This window comes from Lissotriton helveticus, chromosome 1_1, assembly GCF_964261635.1.
Source record: "Lissotriton helveticus chromosome 1_1, aLisHel1.1, whole genome shotgun sequence".
NCBI classification, from domain to species: domain Eukaryota; kingdom Metazoa; phylum Chordata; class Amphibia; order Caudata; family Salamandridae; genus Lissotriton; species Lissotriton helveticus.
This window is the reverse complement of record NC_136057.1, coordinates 412,297,351-412,316,883: the sequence shown is the minus strand read 5'-3', so window position 1 is coordinate 412,316,883 and position 19,533 is coordinate 412,297,351. Positions and strand designations below refer to the sequence as shown.

Below are 19,533 nucleotides of genomic sequence, written 5' to 3'. Positions count from 1 at the left end.
AGGTTCTGTTACCCAGAATCCTTTGCAAACTTCAAACTTTGTCCAAACAAATCACATTTTCCACATATTTCTGTGATGGAAAGTTCTGGAATCTGCAGGGAGCCACGAACTTCCACCCAACCAGCATTTCCCCAAGTTTCTTGATAAAAATGGTACCTCACTTGTTTGGGTAGGCCAAGTACCTGTAACGGGGAAGCACCCAAAGTGCTGGCTGAGCTGGGGTCCAAAATCCACAGCTAGGCACATTGCGTAAAAATGGTCAATTTTCACTGATAAATGTGATGTGTCCACGTTGCATTTTGGGCTGTTTCCTGTCGCGGGCACTAGACCCACCTCCACAAATGGGTACCATTTTTATCAGAAGACCTGAGACAATGGTTGGTGGAAAGTATTATTTGGTTTCTTTCTGAATCTGGAACATTATGGCACAGTCATGCAAGGAAAGTGTGATTTCAGTCACATTTTGAGGTTTGCAGGATATTGTGGGTAAGAAAACTTGATGGGATCCATGAGAGAGACCACTGTGTACTCCCCTGGGTGGTTTGTTTATTAAAACATCTAGAGTTGCTAGATTTTCCCTAGAGGGAATGTGCACATTGGCAGAGAAAGACAGAAAAGATCATCATTACTGCACAGCCGTCTATTCCTCAAGTACACATACTGGTTGGATTTGGCACGTGGTTGATGCTTCAATATATAAAACTTTATTAACAAGATATTTCACAAAAATGAAGTGCACGGTTAATAATTGAACAGAAAAAAACTGAACCAGTAATTCACAACTCGTGAGCTGTAAATGCGTCAAGGCCCAAAAAGCTTTACAGGCCATTCACACACCTTTTGTACGTGATAAACGCAAGACCATTCACACCGCCGGCCACGGAACCAACCCGTTGCAATATTTACAAAAAGAGACAATGTACACCCTGCCAGAGAAAGACAGAAAAGACCATTATTACTGCACAACCACATATACCTCAAGTACACACACATACAAGGGTGAGTGATCGTTCAATATATAAAATGTTATTAACAAGAGATTTCACAAAAATGAAATGCACTGTTAATAATTGAAAGGACAACTCACAGCCCCTGAGCTGTAAAGCCGCGACAAGGCACCAACTTCTTTACAGGCCATTCACACACCTTTCATACATGTGACCCACACAAAACCATTCACACCACCAGCTACTGGCCCAGCACATTAAAACACTTGTATCAACAGACAGCAGCATTCAAGGGCCCATCACTTTCATACGCCCACATTCCTGACACAGCAACCACACTTGGCTGACTGATTGTGTGGACTGCCATTTGGCCACCAGTGTGTGAAGTGACCACAGCAAATCAATACTCCTTTACCGCCAGCCAAGCGCCAGTCCACACACACCACCAGTCAAGCGCCAGTCCACACACACCACCAGCCAAGCGCCAGTCCATGCACACCGCCAGCCCACGCATACCTCCCGCCAAGCACCAGTTCCACGCATACCTCCCAGCCAAGCGCCAGTCCACGCACGCCACCAGCCAAGCGCCAGTCCACGCACGCCACCAGCCAAGCACAGGTCCTCACACACCGCCAGTCAAGTGCCAGTCCACACACACTGGCAGCTAAGCACTAGTCCATGCACACAGTCATCACATTTTGGTGATTTTTTCCAAAAAAGAAAACACAAGCAAATTGCAAGTAGATATAAAACTGCAAACACAAAAGCTGTAACGAAATACATTGCACCAATGCCAACCTTGAAACTGAACAAAAAATATAAAACCATACAGACCAAGCTGCTAAGTAGAAAAGATGGACAGCCAACTTCTTATACCCAATGTAAGCTTTACGAAGAGCAATGTAAAGTTCCAACCTCTGATCTACTCTATCAACACCATCCATGTACCTATCATAGTCTAAAATGCACAATATTTTGAGCACTAAAGCAACCTGACCCTAAACAGTTACAGGTGAAGAAGTACTTTCATTATGGATGGTAGCCAGCATGTAGACATCTCTCCTGTCTGCACACTTCACATCTAGAAGTTCATCACTACGCAACGCACTGCATTGTCCCCACTCAAGCTTTTGACAAATAAGTTATTTAGGGAAAACTTTATGGTTCGAGTGGATTGTGCCACAAGCAACTGTGTCCACTTTGACCAATTCCCTAAACAACTTCTACACTGGTGTGCAGTTATCTACATATAAATGGTGGCCTTTGTTAAAAAGTCCTCTGCCAAGATTATCTCCAAAAGTGGATGGACAACCAGGGGGGTCAATCCTGCAATCGCTACCAGTGTACACCCTGAACTTAGAAACATATCCAGTTCTACTGTCACACAGCATATACATCTTAATTCCATAGTGTACCCTTTTGCTAGGAATATACTGCCTAATAAACAAGTAGCCTTTCAAAAGACTAAAGACTCATCCACAGATATTTCTTTCCCTGGAGCAACTTTTTCCCTGGAGATATTTCTTTCCCTGGAGCATTTTTCTCAGAAAAATGATCTACAAAGTGATTAAGGACAAGCCAAATCTTAAAATAATGGTCATAATCCGGGTGATCACATGGCAACGCTAAACATTTATCGACAGAATACAGCATTCGAAGCAGAAGCAAATACCAATCACGACTCATGATTGCTGGAAATATAACTGTTGCCATCAAGGGACTACAAGACCAATATGAAGACATTGATGGCTTCCTTATTAAGACCATCAAAAAAGTTAAACCCAAGAACTTCTTCAACTCTACCAGATTTGTGGGAATCCATTGTGTTGCTTTAGAGTGGGGCTTTGGTCTGGCACTGTTGTCCCTCAAACACTGTTCCATAAACTGAAAAAATGTATAGGCAAAAATGTTTTCTGTATCCACTCTTCACCCTGTGACACCAGTAAAGGCAGGCAACGCCGGCTGCACCATGTCTTTGGGCAACCTAGAGGTCAGCTCTTCCAATGGGAAGCCTTGTAGCCCCAGGCTGCAATCCTGATACATCTTGCTGCACTATCGGCACATCAATGTCCTTCTCTAAAACAGGCACTTCCTCTGCACTGAGCGTGGCTTAATCATCAGATGATTCCTCTCGGACAGAAAATTCACTGCCAGAATCTTCCACTCCCTCCTCTGCCTCAGCTGCAGAGTCAGTCTAATAATCCGGTCAGAGGAAGACTCGAAAAGCATACCAACAACCCGCTGAGCAGTCATCCTGCAGCTAGCCATAATAATCCGCACTAAAAAAAAGACTTCACAAACAAGTCAACAATAATCAACACTGAGCAAAATAAGTAATAAACAATTGTGGCTTTATCACAAAGATCTATATACTCAAAAACTATACCACCCATTTGCCAGAGACAACTAGACTAGCCAGCACCTACTCTACAGAGACAAAGCAAAAACCAACGATATCCCGCTAGAAAGAAAGAAAAGAAAATTACTCACAAGAAGACCAAATGCACAAAGATTTATTTTCACACACAATAAAACAGAAGCTAAACATACTGCTATTATTACACTATTTACAAAAAAACATTCTTGCAGGGAAATGATACTAATTTAGAGTAAATAGTACAAAAAAAGTTTTCTTACCAAACACATGCAACTACACAAACTGCAGAATTACCAGTGACGAAACCGTAACCTGGAACATCGGTCAAAAGAGCAAAAGCCTTGAACTAGAATAATAATGCGAAATAAAACATTACAATCACGAATATAAATGACAAACAAAACATTACAACCTGCTATGTCACTACCGAAATGGCCAATCGGCTAGTAAAGGAGATAAAAATATACATATCCCCAGTGTAATGATTGTCTGCCCCCCCCCTTGCACCCCCTCGGGGAGATGGTCCTCAACATAGGACCGATGTATGCTAGTGGGGGCATTCCTTCTGCACGATCGTGAACCCATGAGCCATTGTGCAGCAAAATGCCCTGCAGACAAATCGTGGGAAAGGAAAAACTTTTTCCTCTCCCCCGATGCCACGCTGCACATGGAAATCTACCTTTTCCTTTGGACGTGCTGGAAGCAAACGGCTTCCAGAGGGTCCGGCGTCTCGTCATGATGGCGCGCGCCTGACTTCATGGGATTTCCGAGAGTGGGTCCGGGTGGCAGCGGAAACTCTTTCAGTGCCATCCCTGTTTGGGAGAGTTAGATGGATAGCCCATGGGGGAACGGTGGGGCTGGTGCGATGATGGAACGGTTCCGTGGTCAGCACACGCCTACCAGTGCTCATGGCGGAACCGTTCCGTCATGAGCACCGAAGGGGTTAAGAACTTTGAATCTGACTTTGCCACGACCCTCTTGCAAGCTGGAGAGGCTGTTTTTGATTGCTTTAGTTCCATATTTGTTTGCATGTGTTATTGTATTGGTTATTGAGTTTTGTATTCCTTGTACTTATGTGTTTACTGTTGTGTTGTATGGGTGCCTTAAAGTTGTCAATAGTTTTTGGATAGAAATTATATTGCAATTTATTTCGAGCCCACAGGTTTGATGGCAATTTTACATTACTCTCCATCTTTTTGTGTTCCAGAAAATGAGTTTTCACCAGTTTTGAAGCAAGCATCCGTAACACTGATTTCTAATGAAGAGTGTATCTTATATTGGGATGTAGATGTTAATCCTATTCACATATGTACTCGAAAACCAGGATCATCATGCATGGTAACTATTTTTTTTGTAGATTTTAATAGCAGCAACGTTTTCATGGCATAGCTGATCAATTTTTATATTGGTACAGAGACTTTTGATTAGTGGGGCATATGCATATCAGATGAATTAGTTATGTGATGCAGAATGAGCGGTACAGTTTGAATTTACAATAATACAATAAATTTCTCCACGCTTTTATTTTCTGTATTTTGGCATTACTATTGTCATGCCATTAATTTGATCTGCCTGTCTTTGTTGCATATTTATTTAAAAGTTCATTTATTAAGAGCAGGACCTACACCTGGTCTTTCTTGTCTAGTCTCGCACCAATAAGCTTTCTTTCATGGGCATCCTCTCTTACCCATCTGTTTAGCATTCCCTCTTCGTCCCCATCAATTTCCCCCTCCCCTTGTTCTCTTTTTTTTATCATAATTTGTCATTCATGTCCTTTCATTGTCATTGTTCAGTAAATGTGCCCTCCTCTTCCTTCCTCCTCCTTCCCCATTTTGAATTTTACTTCTGATATTCACCCTGTTATCTCGCAGGCTACCCTTCTTTGTCCCCCCCCCCCAACCCCCAGTCTGTCTGATCCCCATCTATCAACCTTCATTCATGTAGGTTTTCTGTTGCCACAGTCAAGCTGTGCTTCCATGTAGAATAGTGTGTATGTATCATCAATTGGTGGAGGGAGAGAGAGTAGAGATCCTTTCAATCTCCTTTCAATAATTATAAATCAATGTGGAAAGGATCACTGGTCCTGCATAACCAAGGTCTGCAGGTGGATCGGTAGGTGTCTCCCAAATAAAAGACCCTCATACACGTGTTTTCTCAGAGTCGTGTAGCGGTATATGATGTGTCCCCGCTTCTTGTAACACGTGTCCGTGCGTAATCCTTGGGTCAGTTTTTGTTTGCACCCTCCGCCAGGAGGTTGTACCATTGGTTAAAACAGTAGTGATGGTGAATAAGTGAAATAGTGCTATAAAGGTGTTCTAAAATACCCGGACATCCAGAGGTTCAACTTTAATATTTCTGGATTCGGGTAGAAGGTTAAGGCGTGTCGCTATGGATTTATTTAGGAATTTTAGCGCACTAATCTTGTGAGGTTAAAAGTGGTCGACATGTTTCAGCCTTATCTGCCTGTTGGTCAGTCGGCTTTCCTCAGGACCATAAAGTGATTAAGTGGAAGAAAAGGTAAATTTGTAACTTGATTCGTTTTGTGGTAGTAGGTCACATTTGTACCTGTAGTAAGAGAAAAGGGAGATAGTGCAACCACATTTGTAGCGAATAAGTGGGAAAAGACACTTCAGCAATGTACAATGACATAGAGACACAGTTGAGAATTATGAAGCATATTATTAAAAAAACATATAATTAAAAGCGAGTTGTGCAATACTAGACTCAGAGTCACATTCATATTAAGCGTCAACTTACTCATTCTCAAAATTCTATGCGGAATATTGTAATGTATAAATCCCAAAGTCGTATTTAGGCGTCATGAGATCATTTCTTTACAGTGCCCTGATATTAAAAGCGCTATTTACTTTAAGGCGCAATTTCATTGTTACATTACCATGACGTCAAAGGCGCTTATCAATTTTACTGTGTCATCACGATTATCTTAGACATTGGTATAACAATGTAATACCTGTTCGAGTATAGACTCTTGCTATTATTTCAAAGTACATGCATTTGTTATTAGACGGTACCAAGCACTCGTTCTACATGTATTCTGAAAATCAAACATGTGCATACTGCCGCTATAGTATCTTTAAATGCGCACTTTGGAAAGCCTATTCAGAAGGAGATTCTATTCAATAAGTAGGCACTACTAACAAGTCTAGAACTAAGCAAAACTCAGTACAGAGCAGGGTCTTCACATGCGCTTATGCGTAACTAGACCTTATGGGATGTACCTCTACATTATGTAAGACTTGTCTCCTCGGGAACCACGGCAGTTAGGGGGAGGCTTTACTGTTTGGAGTGAGGAAAAAAGAGTTTAGTAAAGGGGTTTTAATACTTGCGGTTTACTCCATAACGAAAAGGACAATGCTCCTCGATACCTCTAGCCTTCAAAAACCCGTCTAGCAGCTTGTGCTGTCTCTGCCCTTGGTGACCCGGAATCAATCGCCAGTGTGTAACCTGTCTTCTTTTATTGCATAGTGATGGATACTGAAGAGTTACTCGAGTGTTTGTACTTATTAGTTGTACTAAATTGTCATACCTAATTTTCAGATGAGAATTGTAATCATTTCTAGCTTGGAAAAAGATGACAAATGGAGTTTATGAGAATGTACTCTTTAGGCGCTCATTCTGAATTTTCTCATAGTTAAAGAGTGTTAGAGAATTCGTAATTCAGGCAAAATATCAATTATTTGTTAGGACATAACCACGGAACGGCATCATTCAGGCCCTCACTGTCTGTCTTAAGTCTGTGCACCCAACGTTGCTCTTTTTCAAATAAAATTTTAGCTGCATTCCTGTCCACAGTTTCAAGGGTTTCCAGGATGACCCACTGTAGGTCATTCACAGAGTGCCCAGATTCTTTGTAGTGAGTTGACATTTTTGTGGTTGTTTTTTTACAGTTCACATTGCTGCGGTGTTCGCAAAGTCTTTGTTTTGCTTTACGACAGGTCATGCCAATATATCTCATTTGACACGGGCAAGTTATCATGTAAATGACATGGCTTGTCTTGCAGTTCGTATGTCTTTTTAATTTCCAATTGAAGTTGGGAAGCAGCTGTAATTCCTTTGTGGGTTTTGTAGTGTCACAAACTGTACAGTTTCCACATGGGTAATGGCCTGTTACTGGGCTGTTATTCCACAGTCCAGGTGTGTCTTTCTTTTTCTTAGGTGGGGGTCTCGTGTGCACCAGCAAGTCCTTGAGGTTGCGGCTTCTCTTGTTGGCAAACATCGGTTTCGGCCAATTCAGATTGTGAGATGTTACTATTCTCCAGTTTCTGTTGATTATTTTCTTCACTTGGTTGGTGACTGGGCTATAAGTAGTTACACATGTGATCCTATCTTCCTTCAATTTAGCACACGTCTCTAGGAGTGCTTCTCTTGGTTGGTTGCGGGCACGTTTCTTGCATGTGTTGATCACCTTCTTTGGATATTGACGAACCAGTAGTTTGTCACATAGGTCATTCGCTTGACTTTTGTAGTCAGTAATTGAGCTGCAATTTCTCCTCAAGCGAAGGAATTGGCTGTACGGGAGATTTTCCCGTAAGGGTCTTGGATGAAAGCTTTGAAAAGATAGTAGGCTATTCTTGGCCGTCGGTTTAAAGAAAGTACGGGTGTGCAAAGTATTGTCTCTAGAAAAGATGGTAATGTCTAAAAAATCTAAAGTACTTTCATTGGCAGTGTATGTAAATTTCAAGCATTCATCTTGGGTATTAAGCCAGCGATGAAAGTCCGTCAAGGTTTCCTTATCACCCTTCCAAATGAAAAAGATATCACCTATATATCTCTTCCAAAAGAGAATATGATGAAGAAAGGGATTGTTCTCATTCTGAACGAAGGTGCGTTCAAAGGTGCTAACGTACAACCCCGGCACACTTGGGGCAAATGTACTGCCCATTGATACTCCATGTCGTTGAAGGAAGAGGGTGTCTTTGTGTTTGAAGAAATTTTCCATTAGAGCTAATCTACAGCACTCCAAAGCAAAATGTCTGGGGGGTTTGTTTGGCCAGTCAATGTTAAAGAGAATTGTTTCAAGAGTGTCTAGTGTTTTTTGTTGTGGCAAACTAGAGTAGAGACTCTCTACATCTAAGCCCACTAAGAGCATTGTTCCTTCCGAGTACTCAAAGTTTTGTAACATGTTTAGGAGGTCTCTTGTGTCCTTCAGATAGGTGGGTGTCTTTTGGACCAATGGTCTAAAATATTGGTCTGCAAATTCTGACAGTGGTTCCAAAATTGAATTGATTCCGGACACAATTGGTCTCCCTGGTGGTGGCATTTTGCCTTTATGCGTTTTTGGTAAGGAGTAGAAGTATGGTGTTACTGGTGTTTTTACTTCCAGATATTCTGCCTCCTTTTTGGACACCCAATTGTTGGCTTCCGCTTCTTCCACCATCATGGATATTGTTCTTTGTAGACGGGCAGTTGGGTCTCTTGTTAGAACCTCATAAAATGTTGTATCTGCAAGGAAGTCCATACACTGTTTGTCATATCCAGCTGTTGTTAATAAGACTACTCCTCCCCCTTTGTCCGCCGGTTTGATTACGATTTCTCTATCGTTCTTGAGTTCAGTGAGAGCCAGTTGTTCCGCCTTGGTGATATTTTGAAAAGGTTTCTGTGGTTGATTATGCAATAGGTCAACTTCCTTCATAATTGCCTGTTCAAAGGTGCATATTTCAATTGGGACTTGTGAGTTGAGGGGGCAGAATGTCGATTTATTCCTCAGTGTTGTATCTCCTTCTTGTGTAATTGTTGGTTGTCTTTAAAAAAGGCTTTTAGTTTCAGGGTACGGCAAAAGGCTGCGAGCTCGCATTTTGTTTTGAAGATGTCAGTTCTTGGAGTGGGGACATACCCAAGTCCTTTATTCAGGACGCTGAGTTGATCCTTAGTTAGGATTCTGTCAGTCAAGTTGACGACGAGGTTGTTGCGCCCGATCCCGTCTTGGCCTTCGTTACACTCCTGGTTTTGACTTGCCTTGTTTGGTCGGACCAGGTTATCCCTTTTTGTCGGGACCGGCGGTTGGACTGGCCATTCCCTAAAAAAGGACGTCCTTGTTGGTAGTTATGGCCCCCTTGTTGCATTTGATGGTTCATGGGTACTTCAAAATAAGGATTAGGCCATCCTTGGAATTGTGGGTTAAAAGGGAGAAAAGGCATATTTGGGCCTCCATTTTGAAAGTATGGTGGTCTCCAGAAGTTATTCTGTCCTCTCCTATTCCCCCTCCTATTGCGGTAGTTTCCTCTCCCACGCTTTGTGGAATCATCCCCACTTTGGTCTGAACTGTCATTTGAGGATATGCTATTTGAATCATTGTTGCAAAAACTAGCCAAAGAACTAAAAAGGTTCTCACTAGAACGCATACATCCATATAGCAGTAAGGATTACAAACCTAATGACAATTCATCCAACAATGATTCAAATAGCATATCCTCAAATGACAGTTCAGACCAAAGTGGGGATGATTCCACAAAGCGTGGGAGAGGAAACTACCGCAATAGGAGGGGGAATAGGAGAGGACAGAATAACTTCTGGAGACCACCATACTTCCAAAATGGAGGCCCAAATATGCCTTTCCTCCCTTTTAACCCACAATTCCAAGGATGGGCCTAATCCTTATTTTGAAGTACCCATGAACCATCAAATGCAACAAGGGGGCCATAACTACCAACAAGGACGTCCTTTTTTAGGGAATGGCCAGTCCAACCGCCGGTCCCGACAAAAAGGGATAACCTGGTCCGACCTAACAAGGCAAGTCAAAACCAGGAGTGTAACGAAGGCCAAGACGGGATCGGGCGCAACAACCTCGTCGTCAACTTGACTGACAGAATCCTAACTAAGGATCAACTCAGCGTCCTGAATAAAGGACTTTGGTATGTCCCCACTCCAAGAACTGACATCTTCAAAACAAAATGCGAGCTCGCAGCCTTTTGCCGTACCCTGAAACTAAAAGCCTTTTTTAAAGACAACCAACAATTACACAAGAAGGAGATACAACACTGAGGAATAAATCGACATTCTGCCCCCTCAACTCACAAGTCCCAATTGAAATATGCACCTTTGAACAGGCAATTATGAAGGAAGTTGACCTATTGCATAATCAACCACAGAAACCTTTTCAAAATATCACCAAGGCGGAACAACTGGCTCTCACTGAACTCAAGAACGATAGAGAAATCGTAATCAAACCGGCGGACAAAGGGGGAGGAGTAGTCTTATTAACAACAGCTGGATATGACAAACAGTGTATGGACCTCCTTGCAGATACAAAATCTTATGAGGTTCTAACAAGAGACCCAACTGCCCGTCTACAAAGAACAATATCCATGATGGTGGAAGAAGCGGAAGCCAACAATTGGGTGTCCAAAAAGGAGGCAGAATATCTGGAAGTAAAAACACCAGTAACACCATACTTCTACTCCTTACCAAAAACGCATAAAGGCAAAATGCCACCACCAGGGAGACCAATTGTGTCCGGAATCAATTCAATTTTGGAACCACTGTCAGAATTTGCAGACCAATATTTAAGACCATTGGTCCAAAAGACACCCACCTATCTGAAGGACACAAGAGACCTCCTAAACATGTTACAAAACTTTGAGTACTCGGAAGGAACAATGCTCTTAGTGGGCTTAGATGTAGAGAGTCTCTACACTAGTTTGCCACAACAAAAAACACTAGACACTCTTGAAACAATTCTCTTTAACATTGACTGGCCAAACAAAACCCCCAGACATTTTGTTTTGGAGTGCTGTAGATTAGCTCTAATGGAAAATTTCTTCAAACACAAAGACACCCTCTTCCTTCAACGCCATGGAGTATCAATGGGCAGTACATTTGGCCCAAGTGTGGCGGGGTTGTACGTTAGCACCTTTGAACGCACCTTCGTTCAGAATGAGAACAATCCCTTTCTTCATCATATTCTCTTTTGGAAGAGATATATAGATGATATCTTTTTAATTTGGAAGGGTGATAAGGAAACCTTGACGGACTTTCATCGCTGGCTTAATACCCAAGATGAATGCTTGAAATTTACATACACTGCCAATGAAAGTACTTTAGGTTTTTTAGACATTACCATCTTTTCTAGAGACAATACTTTACACACCCGTACTTTCTTTAAACCGACGGCCAAGAATAGCCTACTATCTTTTCAAAGCTTTCATCCAAGACCCTTACGGGAAAATCTCCCGTACAGCCAATTCCTTCGCTTGAGGAGAAATTGCAGCTCAATTACCGACTACAAAAGTCAAGCGAATGACCTATGTGACAAACTACTGGTTCGTCAATATCCAAAGAAGGTGATCAACACATGCAAGAAACGTGCCCGCAACCAACCAAGAGAAGCACTCCTAGAGACGTGTGCTAAATTGAAGGAAGATAGGATCACATGTGTAACTACTTATAGTCCAGTCACCAACCAAGTGAAGAAAATAATCAACAGAAACTGGAGAATAGTAACATCTCACAATCTGAATTGGCCTAAACCGATGTTTGCCAACAGGAGAAGCCGCAACCTCAAGGACTTGCTGGTGCACACGAGACCCCCCACCTAAGAAAAAGAAAGATACACCTGGACTGTGGAATAACAGCCCAGTAACAGGCCATTACCCATGTGGAAACTGTACAGTTTGTGACACTACAAAACCCACAAAGGAATTACAGCTGCTTCCCAACTTCAATTGGAAATTAAAAAGACATACGAACTGCAAGACAAGCCATGTCATTTACATGATAACTTGCCTGTGTCAAATGAGATATATTGGCATGACCTGTCGTAAAGCAAAACAAAGACTTTGCGAACACCGCAGCAATGTGAACTGTAAAAAAACAACCACAGAAATGTCAACTCACTACAAAGAATCTGGGCACTCTGTGAATGACCTACAGTGGGTCTTCCTGGAAACCCTTGAAACTGTGGACAGGAATGCAGCTAACATTTTATTTGAAAAAGAGCAACGTTGGGTGCACAGACTTAAGACAGACAGTGAGGGCCTGAATGATGCCGTTCCGTGGTTATGTCTTAACAAATAATTGATATTTTGCCTGAATTACGAATTCTCTAACGTTCTTTAACTATGAGAAAATTCAGAATGAGCGCCTAAAGAATACATTCTCATAAACTCCATTTGTCATCTTTTTCCAAGCTAGAAATGATTACAATTCTCATCTGAAAATTAGGTATAACAATTTAGTACAACTAATAAGTACAAACACTCGAGTAACTCTTCAGTTTCCATCACTATGCAATAAAAGAAGACAGGTTACACACTGGCGATTGATTCCGGGTCACCAAGGGCAGAGACAGCACAAGCTGCTAGACGGGTGTTTGAAGGCTAGAGGTATCGAGGAGCATTGTCCTTTTCGTTATGGAGTAAACCGCAAGTATTAAAACCCCTTTACTAAACTCTTTTTTCCTTACTCCAAACAGTGAAGCCCCCCCCTAACTGCCGTGGTTCCCGAGGAGACAAGTCTTACATAATGTAGAGGTACATTCCATAAGGTCCAGTTACGCATAAGCGCATGTGAAGACCCTGCTCTGTACTGAGTTTTGCTTAGTTCTAGACTTTTGTTAGTAGTGCCTACTTATTGAATAGAATCTCCTTCTGAATAGGCTTTCCAAAGTGCGCATTTAAAGATACTATAGCGGCAGTATGCACATGTTTGATTTTCAGAATACATGTAGAACGAGTGCTTGGTACCGTCTAATAACGAATGCATGTACTTTGAAATAATAGCAAGAGTCTATACTCGAACAGGTATTACATCGTTATACCAATGTCTAAGATAATCGTGATGACACAGTAAAATTGATAAGCGCCTTTGACGTCATGGTAATGTAACAATGAAATTGCGCCTTAAAGTAAATAGCGCTTTTAATATCAGGGCACTGTAAAGAAATGATCTCATGACGCCTAAATACGACTTTGGGATTTATACATTACAATATTCCGCATAGAATTTTGAGAATGAGTAAGTTGACGCTTAATATGAATGTGACTCTGAGTCTAGTATTGCACAACTCGCTTTTAATTATGTTTTTTTAATAATATGCTTCATAATTCTCAACTGTGTCTCTATGTCATTGAACATTGCTGAAGTGTCTTTTCCCACTTATTCGCTACAAATGTGGTTGCACTATCTCCCTTTTCTCTTACTACAGGTACAATGTGACCTACTACCACAAAACGAATCAGGTTACAAATTTACCTTTTCCTTTTTTTCACTTAATCACTTTATGGTCCTGAGGAAAGCCGACTGACCAACAGGCAGATAAGGCTGAAACATGTCGACCACTTTTAACCTCACAAGATTAGTGCGCTAGAATTCCTAAATAAATCCATAGCGACACGCCTTAACCTTCTACCCGAATCCAGAAATATTAAAGTTGAACCTCTGGCTGTCCGGGTATTTTAGAACACCTTTATAGCACTATTTCACTTATTCACCATCACTACTGTTTTAACCAATGGTACAACCTCCTGGCGGAGGGTGCAAACAAAAACTGACCCAAGGATTACGCACGGACACGTGTTACAAGAAGCGGGGACACATCATATACCGCTACACGACTCTGAAAAAACACGTGTATGAGGGTCTTTTATTTGGGAGACACCTACCGATCCACCTGCAGACCTTGGTTATGCAGGACCAGTGATCCTTTCCACATTGATTTATAATTAATAGTGTGTCTGACCACTAAATGTTCAGATTTCTTAACAGCTAAGTAGCTGTTTATCTGATCTGCTTCCCAGATGTTTTTTTTTTTCATTCTCCTGTCTGTTCAATCATTCTCACTATTGTTTGGCCTCCTGTCTAGACCGTTTTGGGTCTGTCTCCAAGTTATTTAGTCTCTGACACTCATTTGATCCATCTTGTGGTTGGCTACTAAAACGTTTAGTATTCTGGACAGCCAAACTGACATTTGGCCAATCTATCACTTATCTGATATTCAATTGATACATCTGTCTCCTGGCTGGTAAACTGGTCTCTTGGCTGTCCTGTTGGTCAGTATTTCTCCTGACTGATCCAAACACACACGTGCACTTATGAGTGTACTTTACTCCTCCCTGCCATGCCGGCCCGCCCTATACTTTTGTATTGTGGGGCTCAGACAGCATAAATAAAATAATTACATTGCGTTATTATCATTTGATTTATTGTCTGCTGGTACAGGCTGTGGGGCCATGCTCCTCTGCCATTATGGAGGAGCCATCCCTGCATACTTACCACAGATATTTCCTCCATGTTCCAGCACCTGCCGTCGTCTAAGGTCACAATATGCATTCCCACTCTTACTGCCCTTTTGTGGCTAAAAAGTGACTGCCACCTTTACTAGCAGTAACCTTTCTGACCCCAACCGTGTCACCTTCTTCCACCATCAACTCTCTAGATGCCTCCACGCATACCTGTTCTGAGCAGCCTTCCTCCTCTCACTGTCCAAGGTTTCTTTAGAAAGGTATTTTCTTCTGCATTTAACCCCTTCGCTGCTTCTGTCAGCCAATGGCCGTCGCTAGCACTACCTCTGTAGTGCTGCGCACGTCCGTTGGACGACGCGGCCCCGCCCACCTAATTAAACCACTGCACCACGGTTAAGCGGTTAAGTGCTGTTCACATTTGACCCTGGTACTCTACCTTTCATCAAGATGTAAGGTGAAACCTTGGTTTCTAAATTAGAAGTAGTGCGGATTGCCCATAGCAACTTCCTCACCTTTAACATCTAGTCCAATCCATTTTCTAAAGACAATTGAATATTCTCCTTTATCACCCTATTACAACGTTCCACTAGACCAGTGGTTCCCAAACTTCTTTGACCCGTGACTCCCTTGGCCTAATTGGCAGTGGCCATGGCTCCGCACCATTTTATATCGGTGGGCGGGTGGGTGGATGTAAGCAGGACTTCGGAAGTACTTCCTGTTGTCTCCCTTAAATTAATTGGGATGCAATGAAGGTATTATAAACCATATTTGTAACAAAATAAAAGGTAAGTTGTTTAATAAAAACTCATTAAGTGAGAAACGATACACCAATGCTGCAAATACAGCAGACCAGAGACAAGCTACAGCCACAAATGCAGCAAAGCACGAATAATACCTGCAAATGCTAAGAGTACACACACATCGAAGTAGCAAATGCAGCACAGCACATTCAAGTCATCAAAGCAAACACAAGATACACTACCATTCACACATAAACGCATGCAAATGCTGAAAATACAATGCTGCACACAACACTATTGCGGCAAATGTAAAACAACACCCACACCAATTCAGCAAATGCTGTGGAGCACACACACCACTGCACAATGCTGTGGAGCATATGTAAGGCAATGAAAAGGCAGCAGATAGCAGATGTAACAGAGCACACACATGCTCCAGTGATGCAAACTGTGTGCCTGGTCCCAAACCCTTATGCCAGCTGTGAGTTTGTATATATTTGTGTCCTCAACCTCATCTTAATGAACTCCTTTAACATAGCTCTTAATGCCAGATTGGAGGACACCGAACATAACCCTGCCTAAGAAGTCCGGATACGCCAATCCAGGGCTAATATTCGTCGATGTTACCGTCCCTAGCTACAATCAAGAATAGCTTGCACAAATTATTTAAAACCTTTTTGGATATTTGCTAGGAGTGTTAACGCTTTATGTAGGCCAGTACATCAAGAATTATGGTAGCCAACGGACTACTTTACTACTGTTTGAAACATTCTATTTGAGTGAGTAAGTCCACAGACCCAAAACTCAGTTTCTCTTTTTTTTATTTACTTAGCTTAGCTTTGGATTTGAAAACTGTTTGGGTTATACAGGTCAGATTAACTTCCCCAGTTTCTGTGAAGTGAGCAGTCCTTTCAGAGAGACTATTTAACAGGCTCACAAGTCAGCATGAAAAAACCATCTTGCCATAATATGCAACCCAACCACATTAAGCATTCACAATTTGTCATACGTAATTCCTCAGGGTGGCCATTCACATCAGCAGACAAATATATAATTATAAGCCAAGTTAAAAGTGACCAATGAAATCGTGCTAAGGCGCTTTTATGATTTCTTTAACGAGCTCCGTGGAGCCCCCTTTTTACAGTAAAAATAATGCTGGTGATATGGGTGTAAAACGGCGGTTGCGCAGAAGATTGGCATGGCATTTGATTAATAATACTACTGATCAAATGCCAAGCCATCTTCTGCCCAACCTCCGTTTTGCACCTGTATCACCAGCATAATATTTACTGTAGAAAGGCAGGCTCCACGTAGCTCGTTAAAGAAATCATAAAAGCGCCTTATCAAAATTTCATTGGTCACTTTGATCTTGGCTTATAGTATATGGAAAAGCCCCATTGCTAATATTGTGGCAGAAAAAATTAAGCATTTCGTTGCAACAATTAAAGACCAGAAGAGCAATTTTGTCTCGTGTGCTCGCTTTAAATGAGATATTTGGAGAAAGTAGTTGTTTTTTTAATCATAAGTGTCGGCAATTTATTGCACTGCTGAGAGTAAAATCAAATAGAAGAGGACCCCTGACTGTTAGTTTTGTCTGGTTGTTTTTGCAGTTTTATATAGCGCATGCTCGACGTGACGGTATTGGGGCGCTTTACACAAGTATCGGTTACTTTACACAATGTCACGTTCCTTTTTTGAAAGGCACAAGGAGGTGGAGTGATTTGCCCAGAATTACAGGATGTTGAACAGACGCTGAGATTCCCACCTGGTTTCCCAGTTTCAAAGTCAGCAACTCTGGCAGAGACATCACGGATGCTCTCGATGTAAAGTCACTACTACGATATTTAATATACGAGGCAGTGAACCGTGCCGTTCACCGTACTGTGGTAATAACATCATATAATTGCACTGTAGTTATCAATGCGTACGTGCGCTTTCCTAGCAGGGGGAATGTAAATAACGTGTTATTTGGATGTTTCTATATACGTACAATTATTTAGCATTTTCTACTCATTTTCCTTTCTGAAAAGAAGTGATGGCTGTTCACCATTGCACACTAAGAATACAAGCGCCCTCGTGCACACTTGTAAAATGACACCTTTAATATTCTGAACCCACCCTTTTTGGTGGTCACCATGGCTCATCCCTCCACAGCTGCACCTTCACCTTCGAGAGCTGAATCAGCGGCGCCTCATCTCCCCGCCGAGCTCAGCACCTATAATATATATATATGTTATAAGACAAGTTGGCGCGCTCTTGGGCCAAACCATGTTTCCGGATATTTCAGGTGGAACATATTTTGCGCCGCGGCAGCAGCAAGCTTCACTTCCCCACATTGTGAGCGCGGCACCCCTGGCGACTTATAATGGCGCACTGGGGTGCCGCGGCGCACAGTTTGGGAACCACGGCACTAGACCATTGCTTTTGGGATGATGTAATGTCTGAGCGCCAAGAAATCGTTGGTGTATGTGCGCTTAATAAATGTTTTTAACATAACATAACATGTCCTGGTATGTTTAATGCTATAACCCCTAAGGAATTCTTCAAACGCTGAGACAAATTGTGGTCCATTATCAGAGATGATTTCATCAGGCACACCTTCCGGCAAGAAAAACTTCTCGAACATATTCTTTTCAGCATATGAAGTAATGTTGGTCACACACCCCACTTCAGGCCATCTTGAATGATAATCAATTACCACAATGCCATACTTGATGTGGGTGTTACCTACGCCCAAAGGAGCAATTATATATACGGCCAACTTGGACAATGGTTTATCAGGAACAGAACGGTACTCACACCACTGGAAATTGTCACTTGTGACATTCACTGGCCACACAATAAACACACTCCCTGACAAAATGTTCAACCTCTCTAGCCATTCCCAGCCACCAAAACATGTCCCTTACTCTTCTTTTCATGAACCTCATCCATTTATGACCTTCATGTGCCAAATAACCTACTTTGGACTTTAACTTCTCAGGAACAACCAAAATATCTGACCTGTACAAAAATCCTTTGACTACTGAAAGCTCTGGCCCAATATCTATAGACATTCAACAAAGCATCTGAATTTTTCAGGTTGGCCATCCACTCCCAACATAAGTTATCACTTGTTTTAGAGTTTCATCCTGCTGCATACCTTCTATCCAATCCATGCTCAGACATTGCTTCTTGGACAACAGTTGACAATTCGGTGAATGCAATATCATCCTTGTCCTTACAAGATGTCTCGCGCTTCGGTAATTCAACTTTAAAAATTAACCCCTAAAAGCAGTAAACCATTACATTTTTAATCCCGGGGATATACACCATCCGATAACAATAATCGTGTAACCTGTACTGCCATTTAGTAATCATTGACAAAGATCTACCTGCTCCTTTTGTGGTAAACAAATTAACATCCAAGGAGCCGCTCTCAGATGGATCTCCTCTTTCCTCACCAAAAAGAAAACCTAGACTTCTCCTATACTCATTCACCTCTGAACCCAATGAAATTATCTGTGGACTAACCTAAGAATCCTTGCTCAGTCCCACCCTCTTCAACACATATGACTTCTCTGGCCAGCATCACCAAAATCCTTGGACTCAAAATCCTATCCGATGCTGACAATACACAACTCATCCTCTCCCTCTTCGTAGACACCACCCAGACCAACTTCCACAACTGCATTGCTGCTGTCACCAACTGGATGAAGGACAACTGCCTTAAGCTCAACACTGACAAGACAGAGGTACTGATTTTTGGACACAAAAGCCTCACATGGGACACATCCTGGTGGGCCGTAGAACTCTGACCTACTTTTACCCCTACTGACCATGCTAGGAACCTAGGCATGATTCTGGACAACAAGCTAACCATGATGACTCCGGTCAACTCCATCTCCAACTTTTTTATCCTCTGCATGCTTCAGTAGATATTTACATGGCTTCCCCAAAGCTCAAGATGCATCATCACCCAGGCCCTCATCTCCAGCCAACTGGACGATGGCAGCCATCTCCACGCAAGGAATGCAGATCTCCTCCTTTGACAAATACAGACCATACAGAATGCTGTAGATCCTAGATCTCCCTGAACATACCCACACCACTCCTTACCCTAAGGAACTCCACTGGCTCTCAGTCCTGGAAAGATGCCAGTTCAAGGTTGTTGGAACCTAAATATGTCAGGTCACCTAGGGGGTGCCTGGCCTAGGGTAAGACACTATCACCAGAGGTACATGCGCAAAGGTTGCAAATCACCCAACAGTAATCCAACGCAATCCCACTCA

At 42.2% G+C, this 19,533-nt stretch overlaps 1 protein-coding gene across 1 annotated transcript in view; it reads left to right on the top strand.

Annotated features, from left to right (window-relative positions):
* Nucleotides 1–19,533, top strand: part of OVCH1 (ovochymase 1) — a 1,371,455-nt gene that overhangs the window by 1,307,660 nt on the left and 44,262 nt on the right. The window contains exon 33 of the mRNA XM_078673763.1: nt 4,532–4,662. Coding sequence (XP_078529889.1) covers nt 4,532–4,662 — 131 coding nt within the window. The remainder of the gene's footprint in view (nt 1–4,531; nt 4,663–19,533) is intronic.